General features: G+C 39.1%; 1 protein-coding gene across 19 annotated transcripts in view; it reads left to right on the plus strand.

Annotated features, from left to right (window-relative positions):
• The window catches only part of ADAMTS3 (ADAM metallopeptidase with thrombospondin type 1 motif 3), a 152,903-nt gene that overhangs the window by 124,324 nt on the left and 9,886 nt on the right, over positions 1–18,693 (plus strand). For 15 of the 19 annotated variants that reach the window (XM_035324386.1, XM_035324384.1, XM_035324387.1 and 12 more), the window contains 9 exons: positions 1,133–1,189; positions 1,406–1,489; positions 2,857–2,937; positions 4,557–4,720; positions 5,330–5,495; positions 6,261–6,393; positions 6,661–6,868; positions 7,592–7,709; positions 12,696–15,527. In XM_035324386.1, the coding sequence (XP_035180277.1) occupies positions 1,133–1,189; positions 1,406–1,489; positions 2,857–2,937; positions 4,557–4,720; positions 5,330–5,495; positions 6,261–6,393; positions 6,661–6,868; positions 7,592–7,709; positions 12,696–13,273 (1,589 nt within the window). In that variant the 3' untranslated portion in view covers positions 13,274–15,527. Of the gene's footprint in view, positions 1–1,132; positions 1,190–1,405; positions 1,490–2,856; positions 2,938–4,460; positions 4,721–5,329; positions 5,496–6,260; positions 6,394–6,660; positions 6,869–7,591; positions 7,710–12,695; positions 15,528–18,693 lie in introns of those variants that run through there. The other 4 variants (XR_004750290.1, XM_035324389.1, XM_035324394.1 and 1 more) reach the window with 4 other exon arrangements.

An 18,693-nucleotide genomic window follows, 5' to 3' on the forward strand; every position in this document is an offset into this window, starting at 1 on the left:
GCAGCATTATCTTGTATATTTCTCTGAGAATATTTTACATTCCAGAGCTTTCTTATTATTGCTTTTATTTCAGTCTGGGGAAGCTACTCAGGGATATGAGTATGTATGACTTGGAGCTATTTCAGTAATACCTGTTTGATAGAACTAAGTGCTTTAAGACAGAGTGGAGAAAGGCTTAGGGACAGATAGTGTTTTCTTTAACAGTTCAGAGGCTGGTAATTGCTGCCATGAAGAAAGCTGTGCTGCAGCATCGGTAACTAATTTTGGACAGTAAGTGAGCAACCAAACTAAACTTGGACAAAGACAAGTTAATGGAAATAAAATATAAAAAATATTCTGCAGAAAATACTTACTAATTATCACAAACCATCAGGAGACGGTTACTGATTGTAATTATCAGAGCCAGTAGAGAACCTTTCTGAAAGGGATGACGGGCTGATGGATTAGACACAGAATAATATAAGAATTACTCAAATTTAAGACTGTAATGTGATCCTCATGTATAGACCTGTGTATTTCTTCAGCTGGGAGTTACTATGCTTTTCTGAAAAAAAAGCCAAAAAAAAACCACCTCATGTAATCAGCAAAAATAAGTGCTCAGCCTTCTAAGTGTGTTTCTAATCTTTTTCACTAAGAAAAATGATTGTACTTGGGGAGGCAGAGGGTATATTCATGTCACAACTTTGGATCCAGTCCAGGAAGAGCTTTCTGTAGTGAGTCTGGTTTCTATTTTCTATAGCAGTGGTTTGCAGCTCACAGCTTGCAGTCAGTGTACCTACGCCTGTGGTTTGGCTTACTGCCTGGGAGATAACAGGGCAAATGAGAGGCCAGCAGAGGGCAAAATATGCTACTGACCTCATCATGTTCTGTCTCAGCATTTTTGCCTGGGAGCCCTAAGTAATACTGCATTGTCTTATGGGGTGATAGTGTGTGACTGGATGTTCTCAGTGCCTGGAAAGTACTACAATTCAAAGTCACAGACAGTGCAAGGATATGGTTCAGGAAAGACTGCTGTTAATCAGCCACTTCCAAATGTTAATGAAAGTGATGAAAGTGTTTGTGAAATGTTTATTGTTTTACGGTAACTTTGGCAATCTAGTCATTAAAAGGACTAATTGACCTCTTCCAACAGGAAAGCATTTAAGCAAGAGGTGCCAAAAAGAATTCAAGTTTCTGGAAAATGAAATCTGCAAGTATCCAACTTAAAATCACCTACCTGAATTTTCACTGGTCTAATTTTCATTGACTATTAAAATTTGCTAGATGTGTCTAATACTGCTTAAATGCCTTTGAACACAGAACTAAGTTCTACTTTATATTTGTTAAGACCATCTGGCTGATAATGTAGTCAATGAAATAACAGGACTTGGCTCCCATAACACTAATTACAGACATTCTGTTTAAGGGAAGACAAGAGGAGCATTTACATTGCCCAAAGGAGCTCGCAATATTTCCCTTTCTGAAACAAAGGAGTCTAAAAATACTCTGGGTAAGTGTCAAGTGCTTGCAGAAAGAGTGGCATCCAAGGCAACTTGAGAATTCTTGCTATAGTTCTCATCTTCATCTAGACATTGATAGATAACACAAAATCAGGCAAAAGTTTTGTGTTTCATATGCTCAAAAGATGGTCAATAAAAAAGTCAGCAAATGCTGCTTTTACATTCACTCATCAGCCAAGACCACAATTTTACACACTCATAGTTCTTCATTTTCTTCACTTTGATTATCCAAGCAGCTGTACTATGTCAGACGCATGGCAAACTACACATTTATTGGTTAGTCCTAGAATCCCCCAGATGAAACAGTTACTTAAATGCTAAATCTTCTGTTTGCAATGCACAAATACCACAAGTCTTGTCACATCTACACTGCTTTGGTAGCAGGAAATTGCATTGTGGAGTACAAATCAGAGGAAAAACTTATTCAGCTCTTTAAAAATGGATCCAAGAAGGTTTATCATAATTAAATATGTAGGCATTAAAGGGAAAATAGGGGAATATGAAAATGCTATGAACTTAAGAGTTTCACATCCTTACATCCAATTAATTATACATTCACTTTGGTACCTGTGTAGCTCTTCTTTAAAACTTTAAATAGAAGTGCCTGTTGACAGGTTCTGAAGACAGATTTTAGTCTTCCTAAATTACAGTTGTATGTGCTTAACATCACACTAATTACTTGTGGTTTGGACTGATAAATAATTAAAATTTAAAATAGGAATTCTTGTCTTTGGAAACTGTTTTTTACTCTTAGCTATAGAGAGTTGAGTTCAGCCCTTTCACCTCAGCAGTAATACGTGAATTCATTCGTTTTACATTTCACAGTTGTCAATAATTAACTTCCACGTAGACAAGACCTTCCTTAAGTGTAGCAACAATACACTCTGCACTACATCCAACTTTCTCCAGAGTTATTGTTGTCTCAGAAGTAAATAGACACACTTAAGATGTAAACGTGAAACAGTATAGTAAGTAAATTCAAATCTAACAGTCTGGCTGATGGGTGATCTGGAAAAAAAATCAGGGAGACTTGTTTTTCTCCTTTGTATGCTCAGAAACATAGGAAACATATTTTTGCCTGAATTGTTAATCATTATGGCCTATAGCAGTGTAGCTAATTATGCGACAAATAGATTTGTAACTGGTTCTCTTTTCTCCCTGAAAGAGGAAAAGCACAAGGAAGTCCTGCCAAACACGTTACAAAACTATTTGATCAGTTTCTCTCTGGCACTGCTTCTCAGTTGATGGATGCCCTCTTCTGCAAGTAGAAGCTGGATGATGTAGAGCACTCCTAACCATGGCTATTACTTTTTCTTTCCTCCTCTGCTTTCTCCATTGACTACTACACATGCCAAAGGGTACCTTAAGATGTTTGATATCCCTCCTGGTGCTCGACATGTGTTTATCCAAGAAGACGAGGCTTCTCCTCACTTTCTTGGTAAGTGTTTCTCTCCTCAGGTTTGGCTTTGAGGCATGATGAGAAGCATGGAGCAGTCATGCAAAAGAACCTGAGCAGTGAGATAACCAAATTAAAGTATTTAGGGTAAATATGTGCATTCAGAATTGCATGTTAAGGACTGAGTTCAACAGCATAAGCTTAGCAATCAAATTTAATTCTCATCTGAATTCTTCAAAATATTAAACTGATCCCAATTTGCATGCTTACTAATAAAAGACTGTCATCACTCATATTTAAACTGGCGCTGCCAGAGTAAAAAAAAAAAAAAAAAAAAAAAAAAAAAAGATGCATTCTGTTTGTGAATGAAATTCACTATCTTTAATTATTCTTATTCGCTGCAGATTGTAAGCAACAGCATTTTTAATGGAAAAAAAGACTGGAGAACTTGTCATATAGTTGCAGTCCCTTTCATTTGAGATTTTTCTTATGTAAGAAACACCATATTGTTGTTAATCAGCTTGTATCTTGCTACTTACCACTTTCTAATGCTTAAGGGATTTTTAGCTTACACTAGAGGGGTGAGATCATCCATTGTTTCTAACATACTTTTAGTCAGCTCTTCTTGTGCTAAGGCACTGTCCAAATTTTAAACTCTTTAGGCAAAGTTAAGTTAGTTACTAAAAAAAAAAAAAAAAAAGAATAAAAAAGAAAAAGAAGAGGCAATAGGCAATAGTTTTGGCTGTGTTAATGTCAGAGAAAAACTCCTGGCTTTTGAGGTCCAAGATCTTCATTTGGACCAATCACTGCTATTACCTTTCAGGGGATAGGTTTGATTTGGCAGTAAGAAGTAGTTTCATCACACTTCCAACTAGGCACGGCAGAGCTCCTGCATTTTGATTAATCATAGAAGCATGTGAGATTTCTGCATATCATGTTCTATGGTGATTTGCAAAATTTGCACAAAAGAAAAAATGAGAGTCCATCTCTCAGATTTCTAATGTAATGACTTGTAATCAGAATGCAATAATAACCCTCACACTTTCAAGGTGTGTTGCAGGAACCCAAAACCAGTAAGTTTCCTGGGGGTTCAAATGCCTCAGCTCTTTGCTTACTTATTTAGCATCTGGTACTTTAATACATATGCTAAAGACAGTGAAATAAAGAAAAAAGCTATCATTTTTATAACCTGAGGAATATAAGAAATGCATTTAGTCTCCTAAAGTGTGTATTCCCAGTGATGCTGGTTTGGTCTTATGCAAATGAGGAGGAAAGGAAACTCTGAAGATTTGACCTGAGTTTCTTGCTACTACCTGTGCTTCCTGGGAACTAAACCAATATGGAAAATGTATGTATTGTTACACAGGAGGAAGTTTTTCAGTCCATCTCTAGCTCTGTATCTGTATCTAACTCATATGGATAAGGAGGTCCAAAATTGAATCAAACATGCAAATGTGTCTATCATCAGAGTGGAATTTGGAGGCTAAATGAGATGGCCTTGGAGGGCCTTTTTCTAAGAATGCATCTATAGCATTTCCTAGTGTTTGTTTGTTTTTTGTAAAAAGTAATCTGGAATATTTCCGGTCAAGTTTCACATAAGCCACTACGATTGCAGACGCTATGATGGAAGGCACGACTGCCACTCTTTTCAATCCTTTCAGCAATTAAGAACCAGGCTACAGGACACTATATTCTGAATGGGAAAGGGGAGGAGGCCAGATCCCGATCTTTCATTGACCTGGGTGTGGAGTGGGAATACAACATAGAAGACGACATAGAAACTCTCCACACTGATGGGCCTTTGCATGATGCAGTGGTTGTGCTGGTACGTTGTATGTCAAGCAGTGGGAACGTGGTGGTTTTGTCTTTTGTAAAAGTGCACGGTCAGCACAGAGATTGTGCTGAGATAAACTTTGCTGTGTTAACGCCTGCCAGAAAGACATATGCTGAGGAGACAGCTGGCAGGCTGAAATCCTTTCCTCGCTAGCTGTTACCCTCCCTTGTAAACTGCTGCCTGTTCATGCAGTGGTAAAGTATCAGTCACAAGCCAAATATTGTGGTCTCTGATTTCAGTGGGACACTTTCAGTGGACAAAAAAAGGCATTGCACGTCAGTGTTTAAGACCAACCCTGGTCTCCTGCCAAGTATATAACTGGGCCACTGCATCATTTCGTCCCAGATGATGGTGTCCTACTTGGCCAGCCTAGAAAGCTAGCTTAGAAAGGCATCTCATTTTAAACAGCTCTGTGTTGACCTTACTATTGTTAGTTCTAACTGTGAAGATAAAAGAGGACTTTTTTTTTTTTTTTTTTTTTTTTTTCCAATTATCTTACCAGCAGTTTTCACGTGTCCTTAAGAGGCCATAGTTTCTTTACACTACAGAATAAATAATGGCTCTGGTTGTCTACCACTGTTTGCATTTGATTATTAATAGATCATTCCTCGGGAGAATGACACAAGATCTAGCCTGACTTATAAATACATCATTCATGAGGATTCAGTGCCAACTATCAACAGCAACAACGTCCTACAGGAGGAAATAGATACTTTTGAGTGGGCATTGAAGAGTTGGTCGCAGTGCTCCAAACCCTGTGGTGGAGGTAAAGAGATGATGTAGCACCTTCTAGTCATAAATGACAAACTACCAAAAGTGGAAGAGTAGAAGGTGGGGCAAGTGAATGCTTTAGAAATCTTGGGCTTTCTTTTTTTAAAACAGCTTGTTATTTGTTATTTTGGGTGGCCAAGCTTAAAATATCTTAAGTGTCTGATTATTCAAAAGTGTAACGCTTCTGCCTAGAAAGAAAAAGTCCTTTTTAAGTGTTTAAATGCAGCACCCAAAGCCTCTTTGGATGTACAAACCCAGCCATTTATGCTACTGAGTGTTCACTTTACTTATGCAATGCACATTACTCCTATACAAATAACAGGGAATGTAAATTTCTAAGTAACTTTAAGACTTCTATATAGCAAAATAGTGGGTGATGTCATCCGGCAGCAAGAACGCTAAAATAAGATTTGGGACATGGGTTTATTCCCTTGTTAGTCAGTGACCTGCCACTTGACAATAAGGAGGTAATTTCTACCCTCTCTCTGCCAAAATCTGTATGTGTAATGCAGAGGTTAGACTGAAGGGTCTTAACGGTCCTTTCTGGCCTTGAAAACCTACCATAGTGCCATGTTTTAAACAACATCCACAGAGCACTCTGCAACAATGTAGTGCCTGAAAACTGAACAAATTGTGAGCATGTTTAAATACCTTGTAAATATCTGTTATAAAAAACATTTAATAGTACATAAAACTTATATTTAAACCAAAAAATCTAACAAGAACCTGTTTTTCCTAATTTTTCTGAAATATGTTCCAGGATTCCAGTATACCAAATATGGGTGCCGCAGGAAAAGTGATAACAAAATGGTTCATCGCAGCTTCTGTGAAGCCAGTAAAAAGCCAAAGCCCATTCGTAGAATGTGCAATCTTCAGGAATGCACACAACCTCTGTAAGTGTGTCTTAGAGATAAGATACGAACGATTGCCTTCTGTGGTAGGTGTGGAAATCAACCCATGCCAGATTTGGGATGCTATCTGATAGCTATCTAGATTGTAGTTCCTGTGTTCTGGATGCTTTTCCTACCTGTGTAAGACTGGTTACTGATCTGCGTGGTTTCACCACCAAAAGAAAATGCATGCCAAGGACTGCCTGAGCTCGCAGAAATTTGGATGATGGGTAAAAGCTCTGATGGTATCTTAATCTTTTTATGCCCCAGGTGGTCAGCAGATGAATGGGAATACTGCACAAAAACCTGTGGGAATTCAGGCTACCAGATCCGTACTGTGCGTTGCATTCAGCCCCTCCATGATGGCGCAAACCGCTCTGTCCACTTCAAGTACTGCAGTGGAGATCGCCCTGAGAGTCGCAGGCCGTGCAACCGCATACCATGCCCCGCACAGTGGAAGGCTGGACCCTGGTCTGAGGTAGGTGAGCAGCAGTCATGAGCAAATAACATACTTCTGCTAATACCTCGTGCCTCCAATGTCAGAGCTGGGCCTGGGGTGAAAGCTCCTGACTACACTTCGTCGGAGTTCTCCAAGACATGAAACTTGGCAGCAGATAATGCCATCCAGCTTCTCTAGAAACCAACATGGAAAACATCCACAATATCAGATATACAATCGTGCAAAACAAATACTGTTTTTGCTTTTCTCCAGCTTTCCAGCTTTGTATTTCCCTGACTCTGAGGACAGCTTTATGGATAGGTGTTTTTGTTTGTTTGCTTTACCAACTTGGACTGTGGTAGAATCTCAAAGTTTCTGCAATTGTGCGTATTCTTATGATGTCTTAGGAACAAACAACTGAACTTTACAGCTAACTCAGCAGGCACTGAGTTAGAATTCCATGCCTTTTGTGTTCTCTTTCTGTTATACTGTTAAGATCAGGAATTGGCTATAGGAAGACAAAGTAGAAACATTCATAATATGCTCTAATAATAAATATAACATTACAGAAAGGAAGAACTGCAGAAAATACCATCCTCTTTCTTTGCTTGTTTTTCCATTATGCTACCCTTCACTAAAGCCTGCTTTCAAAACAAACTGCTGGAATGTATAGCCTAATGTGAAAGACAGCCTTGGGCTATTTTACACACATTTTGCAAGTTGCTGTGAAATATCCTAAATTGTCTTGTGTCTGTCTCATAGTGCTCTGTGACTTGTGGGGAGGGCACCGAGACCCGGCAGATCATATGCCGTGCTGGTGACCATTGTGATGGAGAAAAGCCAGAATCAGTGAGGACTTGTAAACTCGCTCCCTGTAATGGTAAGCGAACAACTTAATATGACTGCATCAGATGAGGGTAACAGTCCCTGTCTCAGGGCAGCATGTCAGGGCATAAAAATGTTCTGGGACAGAGATGGTTAAGACTTTTCATACTCATTAAATTCCAATGAAAAATACTAGACCTGTATTTAATCCTACCTAAAGCTTTAGTTTTACTTGGTGAACTTTCTGTGTACAGGTTTCTAAGACAAGGCAGAGCCCATGCTTATAATGACATAGTGTACACACCAAGCTTGTACTGTACCGTATTTTAGAGACCCTACATTGTTAGGTGACAACCACACAACACCATTCACTTCTTGCATTCTAGATAATAATACATCATTCACTGGAGATCGCCATGCTGTATTCCAGCTAGAGGCACCCTGTTGTGTAGTCCAGCCTATTACTGATACCGTAACTCCAGGGGATTGGTGTTTCTCACACACCAGGGTTGTTCTCTCTTGTAAACATGCTGAAATAAGGGGGTTTAGACATGTTAGCCTAAGTTACATTTGCAAAAATTTGTGCCAAAGGTGAAGGTCAGTCCAAAGAAGACCCTGCTTGACCTTTAGATCACAGGAAGAGTTTTACAACCCTGCAAATTGAAAGGAAATGAAAATACAATACAATTTATTTGTGTTGTTTTTTGTTTTTTTTCAATCTCTCATGATAGTCCTAATACTCTGACCACTGGGTGGTAGAAAAAAATAGAGTAAGAGTTCTTAGAAAGTGCATTATGCTCTCCCACAGACTGAATCTAACTGCTAAAAGTGTCTACTGTGCTCTTTTTCTCTTCTGCTATTGCCAGTGAAGGAACTCCGTAGAAAACAATTCTCTGAGCTATGTTAAGAAGTGGTGGGTCCACTAGGTGGGAGCAAATCACTATCTGTGACTTTAGAAAAAAAGTTCTCTATTCATTAAGGACTGATTATTCACCACTGATAGAAACATTTCCAAAACTAAAATAAATAAGGGTTACATCTTCATAAAACTATTCAGATGAATTTGATCTTGTGCTTTAAGCATTAGCTTAATCTGTTCTTTAAGCATCACCTGGAATTTTCTGTAACAGACTGTTAAATTCCAGCCATTCAAAATTATGTATCGGGCAGTCTTTTCTTCTCCATGTGAGTATTATGTTCTCCTGCAGCAATACTCAGTGCCACTGACCTGCAACACCTAGGATCCATTAATATGGAATGTAAGCAATAGATGGTCTTGTACAGACCCTCTACAAATTGTAGTTGAATCACCTTGGTTAATACTTATTTTTATTTTTTGTTGGTTACTTAATATGGACCCCATCTCACATGCCCTGGTGAATGAAGGATTTCTGTGGTCACATGTAGGTACTGGGGGTGCTTAACAGGGTTCTGAAGCTCTAGGTCCATTTCCTCAAGAGAGAGGACATAGCACACATTGCAATAGCTGTTAAAAAAAAAAAAAAAAAAAGTAATGGCCAGGGAAGTGCAATGATCTACCTGGCCTTGCTGCAGCAAACCTACAGCACAATGCGGGCTTTATGAAAATGCTGCTAACTACAAGGGCACAAACAGCTGCATCCAGCCATGTCCTTCATCCTTTTGAAAAAACCACAGGGGCCCTGTGGGTTCTGTTCCTCAGCCAGACTTCATACACCCAACTCTCCTCTTTGAGCACAAACCTCCCTACTCTGCTCAGGGATTAGGGCCATAACTTTTACCAAGCACTGGGATTTTCAACCTCTGCACTAAGTAGCTGCCAGTATTCTTTCAGACCAAGTAGTCTATCTTTTTCACCACACTCTTCTGATGTGGTTTCTACCGCACTCTGTGTTTTGGGGGAATACAGCTAATATATAAACAGTGTTCTGTGACATTTATGTAGATAAACCCTTTATGTAATGTGTGGTAGACCTTTATTTTTAAGTCTCTATAGCCTGGATTATTATTTTGATTTTCAGGGCTTTAGACTTAGCAAAACATCAGTCTGTATTACGTGTTTTTGACCAGTGATTTACAGTATAAATGCACAGTTGCTGAGAATTTCATCTTAATGGAGCTGGGATGGACATTTGCCATAGCTAGAGTGATTGATTTTATGTTATGTTATGTTAAAGCTTTTCTCTTTCATTTCATGAAAGAACATGTCTGCATACAGAAGGGTCACCAGCTCTTCCTCAGTGGAGCTGAGTTCTGTAGTGTAGAAAAATGAGGACACCTCCCATAGATATTTCACACTCTTAAGTATCTGTGACTAGAAGTAGAAGGAAAAAGGAGGCAAGATTTTACCCTTCAGGTCCATAGCAATAATCTGAGCAGCAGTCATGTTTCTGTGGCTGTGCAAATGTTACCATCAAATTTCCTTTTTATCTGTCCCAAATTAAAAAAAATGATTTTGTGGTACTGACACGAACTGATGAGCTTCATGTTAAGAACCCTGTATGAGGAAGCCCTACTTTGCCAGATGCAATATGGCATGCATGCAGAAGTACCCACCTCCTCTTTTAAATTGTAGTACCTAAATACCAACTTCCAGCTCAAAGCAAGATTTCTCAGTGGGATGCTGTCAGCAAACATCCCGTTGGATGTACAGTCACAGTGATGCCTTTTTTAAGAGATATGACAAATCTAGAATCTAATGTGAAAAATTTGAGTTAATTTAAATTCTATTCTAGTAGTTTCATCTTCTAAAAATTCCCTAGGGAGCCAATACACTTTCTTGTGTCTTCTACTCTTAGTTACCATGAAGCAAGTAACAGATCGTGAAAAGGAGAATTTTTCCTGTGAACATCAGCAGAAGAATACAAGCACTTCAGTACTGAATAGGAAATGGTTGACTAGGTTGTGCAGAATTAACCTAAAAAATAATTTAAAAAAAGGGATTATGTGAGTATTTAACTCCAAGATTGTACTTACGGAACCTCCTGAAAGTAGATAAGTACCAAACCAAATCTTGGCACTACCGTGTGAGTCACAAAATCTAAACCGTTGCAAACGAACACCAGAAAAATTAGCCATGAGAGAAGAGGACTAAATAAGATGCATTTGTCACTATGGAATGGCAAAAATAATTTTTGGTACTTTATAATTTGATTTGTTTGTTATTTTAGGTTATAATGTTTGCTTTCACTTATATATTGATATAAATCACAGTGCGTTAATAAGGTGACTGCCATAATTTTCCAGATCATTTCCATGAAGGCATAATTATTACTTTATATGTGATGCAAAGATTTGTGTTTCAATATTAGCTTTTCTAGTTTAGATGAATTATGAATACAGCCCTTGAATTTCCCATGCTAATTCCTGCTGAAAATAGTCTTATAGTGCCTCCATGGGCTACGTATGTTCCCAGGCAAAGCTGCATATTTAATGCTAGGTTTGTCAAGAACCAATAAACACCCGTCCAAGGAAGCACATCAGGACTAGGAGCAAGGAAAAAAATTATATTATGTGCTGAAGTCATATAATTTGCTATTTATAAACAACATCCCATAAGCCCACTGATGTCTGTAATTTTACTGAATTCAGTGGAATTAAGCTGATTTATGCTGATTGAGGGGTTGGGCTACAGTTAATATTTTAAAATAGGTAAACTTGGTTGCCTAACATACTGTTGACATGTGGTGAGACAGCATCTGTACACCAGTGAGAAAATATCACAGGACAGAAAGCTAATTTAATTTTAGAGCTTAATAAGTGGCAAAATATGCCATCTGTTGCTCGTTAAAATGTTGACTACATAATTGGTAACTATGAATTGAGGACTAGACATGGAACAGATACTCTCAATCACTGGGGTTAGCTTTTGGCCTTTTGCATTATAATTTTGCATGCTTCTATTTTAAGTAAAATCCATCAATACTATTTGAAGTAAACTGTGGTATCTTAGGAAAATTCTATTAATGGGAATGTTTTGCTGGTCTCTTCCCAAAGTATTTGAATAGTTACTGGATGCACTGAGCAACTCACTTGTCCTCAATGCTGGTTTTCTGTCTTGTGACGTATTACACATTCCTACGTTCCTGGTCTACTTCTGAACTGCTGCTAGAGCCTCAGCCCCAGATTTAGGTACTAATACAATAGATTAGGAACATAAAATTCTCAACATTGCCACCTACTGATGCATGTTAGAAACTCTCAGTGTTTGTCCCAGTCCAGGTGTCATTAAAACTTAGAACTTTGCAAATGAGTTCATGTGACAGATCATACTCTGAAGAAGACTGGGTACAGATGTGCTCTTAGCTAAATATAAAATCGTTATTTTTCCTTTTTCATATTCTTGCAATGACCACTGCATTTCTATGTGTTGAATACAAATATCCAGCAAATGCTCAAAGAAACATTGACATTTTTGAGACCCTCCAGTACATTTTGACTTCTTTAGGATCTTTTCTCTAATTGAAAGGAATGCCACACACAACTTGAAGGCATCTGAACTATCTGTTAAAAGCGTTCCATCGGTTCTCTAGTTATGTTTAGGTCACTGAAAAACTAAGAAATGTATCTAACACTTTATTTTAAGAGACTGTATAAAAAGCATCTCTGAGAGTTACTGCTTGGGATTTCTTTAAGGGAAAATTTAATTCTTTTTAATGTTGTTGATAGACAATGTCCTTAGGCTAGAAGGGAAGGTGATTTGGGGTGGGTAGAACGACAACTAGCTGGGTATTTGGGAGTTATTAGGTTATCATTAGAAATTGCTTTCTGTGGCCCTCCAGAAATAGAGCGTGACTTCCCTCTCCTCATGACTGGTGTGCACAGAATCCAGCATTTTCAGAGTCAACAATGATTTTTTGTTGTTGTTGTTCCCAGCTAGGCCTCTTTGAAGGGGTTGGGTTATTTTTAGGGGATGGGGTTGGTGAGTTCTTTGATGGATGAAGCATCTCAGACTAGCCCATCGTTTTGGAACCATGGACAGAACTTTATCAATGCCCATCTAAATTCCACCCAGGCACTCTTCAGTACTGGATTTGTAATCAGTATTGGATTTGTTTTGCAGATGAACCCTGTATGGGAGACAAATCTATCTTCTGTCAGATGGAGGTGCTTGCACGGTACTGTTCCATCCCTGGCTACAACAAGCTGTGCTGTGAGTCCTGCAGCAAGCGCAGCAGCACCCTCCCACCTCCATTTCTTACTGAGGCTGCTGAAACTGAAGAGGAAGCGCTGTTCGATCACAGTGAGCTGCCTAGGGCTTTGGTGATGCCAACGCCGTCAGTGCCCCGCTACGCAGAGCTCCTGCCTGGGCGAAGTTCTCTGGGCAGGCTTCGCTTCACAGAAGAGGACGCAGATACACGCGTCTCCCCATCAAACACTAAGCCTAAAGGTGCTGAGTTTCCCCGATGGAGTGTTCCTCAGGCAAGCAAGACTTCTAGGCTGTTTGCTTTGCTACACCAGCCACCAGCCAACAGCAGCAGTCTTGGCCCTCGTAACGCCCTTGATTTGGCAGCAGCGGTTCCTGTGGTGCCACTTAATAACACCGTGGTGGGTGCTCCTTCTCCATCGAGAACTTCACGGAAGGGTGAGAAGCACGTTGACAAGAGATGGCCTTCAAGGTCCTCCACTGTGGAAAGATGAACGCGAATGCCACGTGGAGGATAGTAGAAGAAAGAGGCTTTGTTTGGCTTTGTGTTTCAATTCTTTACTTCTGGACACTATGGTGCATGCTGCTTTCTATGAGCAGGACACTGCAGATCATCAACTCATTTCCTTGTAAATACAAAGAATGAGAAGTGCTGGTTCACTTTCTAGTTGGTCCCATCCTCCTCCCATCCTCCGTCATCTGGGTAGTGTGAATGCGTTGGAGGAAAGCACCAAAGAATATTCCTAACAGTGAGCAAAAGTTGCTGAGGGCATCAGTCAAGCTCTAGTACAGGGAAAGTGTCCCTGATGTCAGCACTCACCTCATTATTTTTGTTTTTAAACAAATGTAGAAAATGCCCCATTACAAGAGGTACCAAACGTTTACACTATACAAAATACTTTTGCAATGGAACAACCGAATCCATAAGACTTGTTTTGCTAATTTATCTATATAAATGGATATTGTATGAGCAAATTTGCAGCTGTTGTGTAAATACTGTATATTGCAGAAAATCAGTATTATTTTTAAGAGTTTTGTGCTGTCAGACAACTGTTTACTTTACATTCTAGGTGCCTGCCATTGAGTACTGCCTTATTTACATTCCACAAGTTGATTTTTTAAGCAGCATTGTCATAAAAGGAGGAGTTCCATTTTCATATGAATTACATCCACTGACACTAGGAAAGAGTTTGGTTTTTATTAATATCAACAACATGATGCTTTCTTTTGAAATAGGGGGGAAAAAAAGTGTAATCCTCAAGGTATGAGTCTACTTATTGCCACCTGCCCGTTAAAAGTAGGTTTAGAAATTTTAGTGTAATTCTAGTCACAGGTTGGAAAAACAATTGTATGTGCCTGTGAAATGAAGACTGACACCCATGGCCCATGCTGAACAGGCACTGCTTCAGTTTAGAAGTAGCAGTGCTGTCCCTTCGGTCTCCTTTTGCCTACGAGGTCAGCCCAGTGTAGGAAACCATGTATATACTGTAAGTACTGTAATATTCACAAGTCAAAGATGAGTTGTGTTTTCCAGACGATCCAGTTGTTTTTTATGAAGCTGAAAAAGCATCACAGTGGTAGAATAGGCACTAATAAGAAATAGCTGTGGCAAGACTTAAAATAGATTTTTTTTCCTACTGGAAGCATTGATTTAAAGGTGAGAGAGATATTTATTTTTCAGCATGGTTCACCTCAAAATCTCCACAACCACAATGCATCTGACTGCAATAATATACTAGTAATTTATGTCAATAACCATCTTGTTCACAGTCCACCCAATCACACTCTCTCCTGTGTGTTGCTGTAAAGTACTTGTATATAGGATTGAGAACTAAAGATATTTATTAAAAGTTGAATTCTTGATAGTATTTTATGTACTAAATATTTACACTAATGGCAGTTGACTATTCTTTTTGCCAAGATAAAATAGAGATGTAACTAGATACCTGTACATGCTATGTCATACGGATAGAAAATAAATCTAAGCTAACTAAACTACTGTAGAGAAATTGTTGATCTTATTCTTAAAAAAAAAAAAAAAAAAAAAAAAAAAAGTCTTATGACTTTTTTTTTGTTAAAGGCATCTTTAATTTCTAAATAGGCTATGAAAGATTCATGTGCAATTTTTGGCTCCCCATAAAAGGTCCTCATGATTGACCCATTTATAAGGACAGTGATTGTGAACCTCTAACATCCTATAAAATAGTAGGACTCCAAAATGGGACTCCAAAGGCTAAATTCGGGAAAGAAACTTCTGTAGTGATGATGCAAAATTACTACGATGAAGTAAGGACGAAAACTGTTGTCAGAATTTTAAGGTAAATGAAACTTTTAAGTAGATGAATCCTGTTCAGGGGAGTATAGGGTCACTATGCAAGGCACATCTTGCATTGTGATGTGCGTAATCTAACCCACTAAAGTATTGACTCAACACCTGTAAAGAATTGCTGCTACCTTTCTGCAAGACTTTTGAAGGTCAAAGAAATTAGTATTAAATAGATTGTGCAGACAATCCCTGAGCCTCAAACAGACAAATAGGGTGTGTTTTGTTCCTTGGAAATTCCCCAAATGTCAAATTCTCTTTCTCTGTCTTTATCTTCTACATATATACAATGTGGGTGTAGATAATCGTTGTACCTTTTTGCTTTCTTTTCTACCAAGCTAATTTCACTTTCATTAAAGTGTACACTACTGATCCTGTTTGTTGTATTGGGGAGCACGTAGCAATAAAATCTTTAACATAACAAATATTTCTCTGGTTTGCTTCATATGGGAGGGTCTTTTTTTTTATTATTAGTTTTTCTTTTGCAAAATGAAGGAACACTTACATCCCAAAACTTTACTCCCTTGAAAATTAAAATTTAAAAAAGAATTAAAATTTTGATTTTTAAAAATATGTCCTGCTTTTACCATTGCAGAGAAATAAGCAGGGAAACTGGGGGGAAAGAAGGAGTGAATGGCCTGTGATCCAAAGTCTTCCTGGTACGTGTGTATATGTCTGGATAGCAGCTCCAACCCTTTTCTCAGGAACATGTAACATTTTGGGCTTTGCTTTATGAGAAATGGTATCTAAGAGATTCTGCATCTGCTGGACAGGAAACATCTGCTCTCCTCTCCTTTAGCTAGAAATGGTTTCTGAGTAGGTGAGCAGCCAGCAGCCAGCCACTGAAAACTTAAAAAACAAAACAAAACAAAAACCTCACCCATGTTATTTTAGTACAGGTGCATGTTCTGGCCTTCTGGTCCATCTGTCTTTAAGGCATTTTGAGACCATATATCTGCAAGAATGCATCCTTTGATATAATTGCTGTTTCTCACTTGACAAGTACAGGCTTCCATGTATAGTTAGCATTACCTAATGTCACTTCTCTGTGACCAGCAGATGGTGTTATACAGGGGCAAGTGGGGATGCTCGATTGTATCTGTGGGCAGGCACAGAGTCCCACAAATTCACACCGAAGGTTAAGGAAGGAAAGCTGCCTTGTCTTCATAGTACCCCATGCTCTGGTTTCACTGCTTGAGCTAGGTCATTTTGGGACTGTCTTAAGAGACTTAGGAACATTTTTCTCCATTTCCAGATGCCCATTTTCAAGAAAAGCAAATCCAAACTAAAACTTCTAGAGTAAAACTAGTTTGATAAGGGAGATCTTCATCTCTACATAGAGACCAGAGAAACTGGTTTCTTAAGCCACTTGTTTACATAACCTCATTGCTCTCCACAACTTCCTGAGAAGGTGAAGCAGAAAGGGAGGTGCTAGTCTCTTCTCCCTGCTAACTGATGACAGGATGCGCAGGAATGGCACAAAGCTGCACCAGAGGAGGTTCAGACTGGACATTAGGACAAATTTCTTTACCATGAACGTGGTCACCCGAATAGACTTCCCAGAGAGGTGGTTGATGCCACAAGCCTGTAAGTGTTTGAGGCATATGGGTAATGCTTTTAATGCTTTAACTTTTTGTTAGCCCTGAAGTGGTTGGGCAGCTGGATTTGATCTTGGTAGGTCCCTTCCAGCTGAATTAGTCCAGTCTTGTCTATGACTTCCAAGTTGCTTTGATTCTTCTTGCATTTCAGTTAAAGGAATTTGCAAGTAATGCAGACTAGATAAAATTTGCTTAATAATAATAATTAAAAAAAAAAGTGGGGGAGGAGACTGCATTTTATTCTTGTTTATTCTTGTCCTATTTTTTTCAGCCCACACAGATGGGAGATGCATTAATTAGTCCAAGGCGGGGTGGGGGGCTTCTCAGGCTTTTCCACAAACTGTTTCCTTGGGAGTCGAGCCAAAAAAACCCACACACCAGTGATGCTTACAGCACTCAGAGTTGCTCGCAATTTTAAAAGAATTTGGCTGGCCTCATGCTGAGCCAAATTTCAAACCAGGGCGTACGGGTTACAAAGGGGTCATCTGGAGCCACACACCAGAACAGAGGTCAGAAGTGGAGCTATGATGCCTGGGATACTGTCGAAGCAGAGGCAGGTAATACTTCAGAAAGAGTAGGAGCCTTTTCTGTTTGATGCCTGGTATTCATTTCACAGATGTACCTTTTCTGTGGGGTTCAATGCAGAATATTTCAGTCTGTTATTTTACCCTTGCTTCACATTGTAAGTAAAAGGAAGAACACCTTTGAAGTCAGAGGGGTGATCGATCTGTGTTCACACACATGCAAAGGAAGAAAAGTGACTTACTCTGTGGGGAAGTCTCAGCTCATTTCAGGATGACTACTTTGCATTGAATGTTCAGATTACATATGGTTGAGATAAGGATAATTACACAGATGCTCATGAAATCAAATTCTCATTGCTTATTTAAGTAAATGATACTTTTGGGGTGTTTCATATTACTTGGGTCCTGTACCCAAACAGCAAGTCTTCTACACTATGAGTGCCCTCAGCAGGGTACAAGAGGAACCCTCACATTCTTGCACCGGTCCCAAATTACTTTACGAGCTCTGCAGAGTTTAAGGCAAGTAATACACAGGGCTTCCTATGCTCAGTTTGTCCCAAGCCACTGCCAGATTGCCAGGCCTGAGACAAGAGCACCTCTAGGAGACACTTAGGACTCTTCACACAAAAACTCAAAGGCAGCCCAACTCTAAGACTCAACCTCAAGCCACAAATTGAAGCTGTTCTCCTTTTATTTCCTCAGAAACCTAGTGCCTAGGAACAGACATCCTAGCCCCACATCTTCATGCTGGCTGTAGTCAAAAAGGAACACTACGAGATAGTCCTTCTTCTCAAAGATGAGTTCTTTAAATAATGACTCTATGAGCAAAGAAAGCATCAGATGGTCTTCTGTTCCCTGACGGTCTTTCTGCTCCATGTGTTTTGTCCTCACAACCCATTACAAAATTTCTGTTATTTAGAATTAACAAAACTGAACGTGCAGAACTGAGTTCTCATTGCAGTTGTTACACCATGTACTTCACAAATTTAACCTCAGTGCCAGTGGCTCAAGGTATTTCAGTGCCTACTGTGGAAGTTCATGCCTCTTTCTGAGGAAAAGCAAGTGCCTTCACCTTGTCTTTCTCTGGCAGTTGTATTTGACACACTTTCAGGTTCCTGTGACTTGGGGAAAATCACTGACAATAGGAGACGAAATCTCTTTAAAATCAGAGTGCTTTCTAAGTCAAAGTAAACACATTTTGAAAGTCCTGAGCGGCTTGCTTAATCTCCCCTGCCATTCAGAATATACTAAACACTTTCAAATGTTTCCAAAGACTCTTGATGCACTTAGGAAGGGGAACAAGTCATTAGCAAGGAGAAACTAAAAGCAATGCTATTGAAAGTAAACTTTCAGATACATATATGCAGCTTGCCCAGGCCTCTGCAGTCAAATGCACATAAAGCATTTTCAGATGTGAAATAAAAAGTATGTTTAAGGCCAAAAACGTATGTACAGAACCCTTAGCTTTT

The sequence above is a fragment of the Oxyura jamaicensis genome, chromosome 4 (assembly GCF_011077185.1).
Source record: "Oxyura jamaicensis isolate SHBP4307 breed ruddy duck chromosome 4, BPBGC_Ojam_1.0, whole genome shotgun sequence".
Lineage (NCBI taxonomy): Eukaryota > Metazoa > Chordata > Aves > Anseriformes > Anatidae > Oxyura > Oxyura jamaicensis.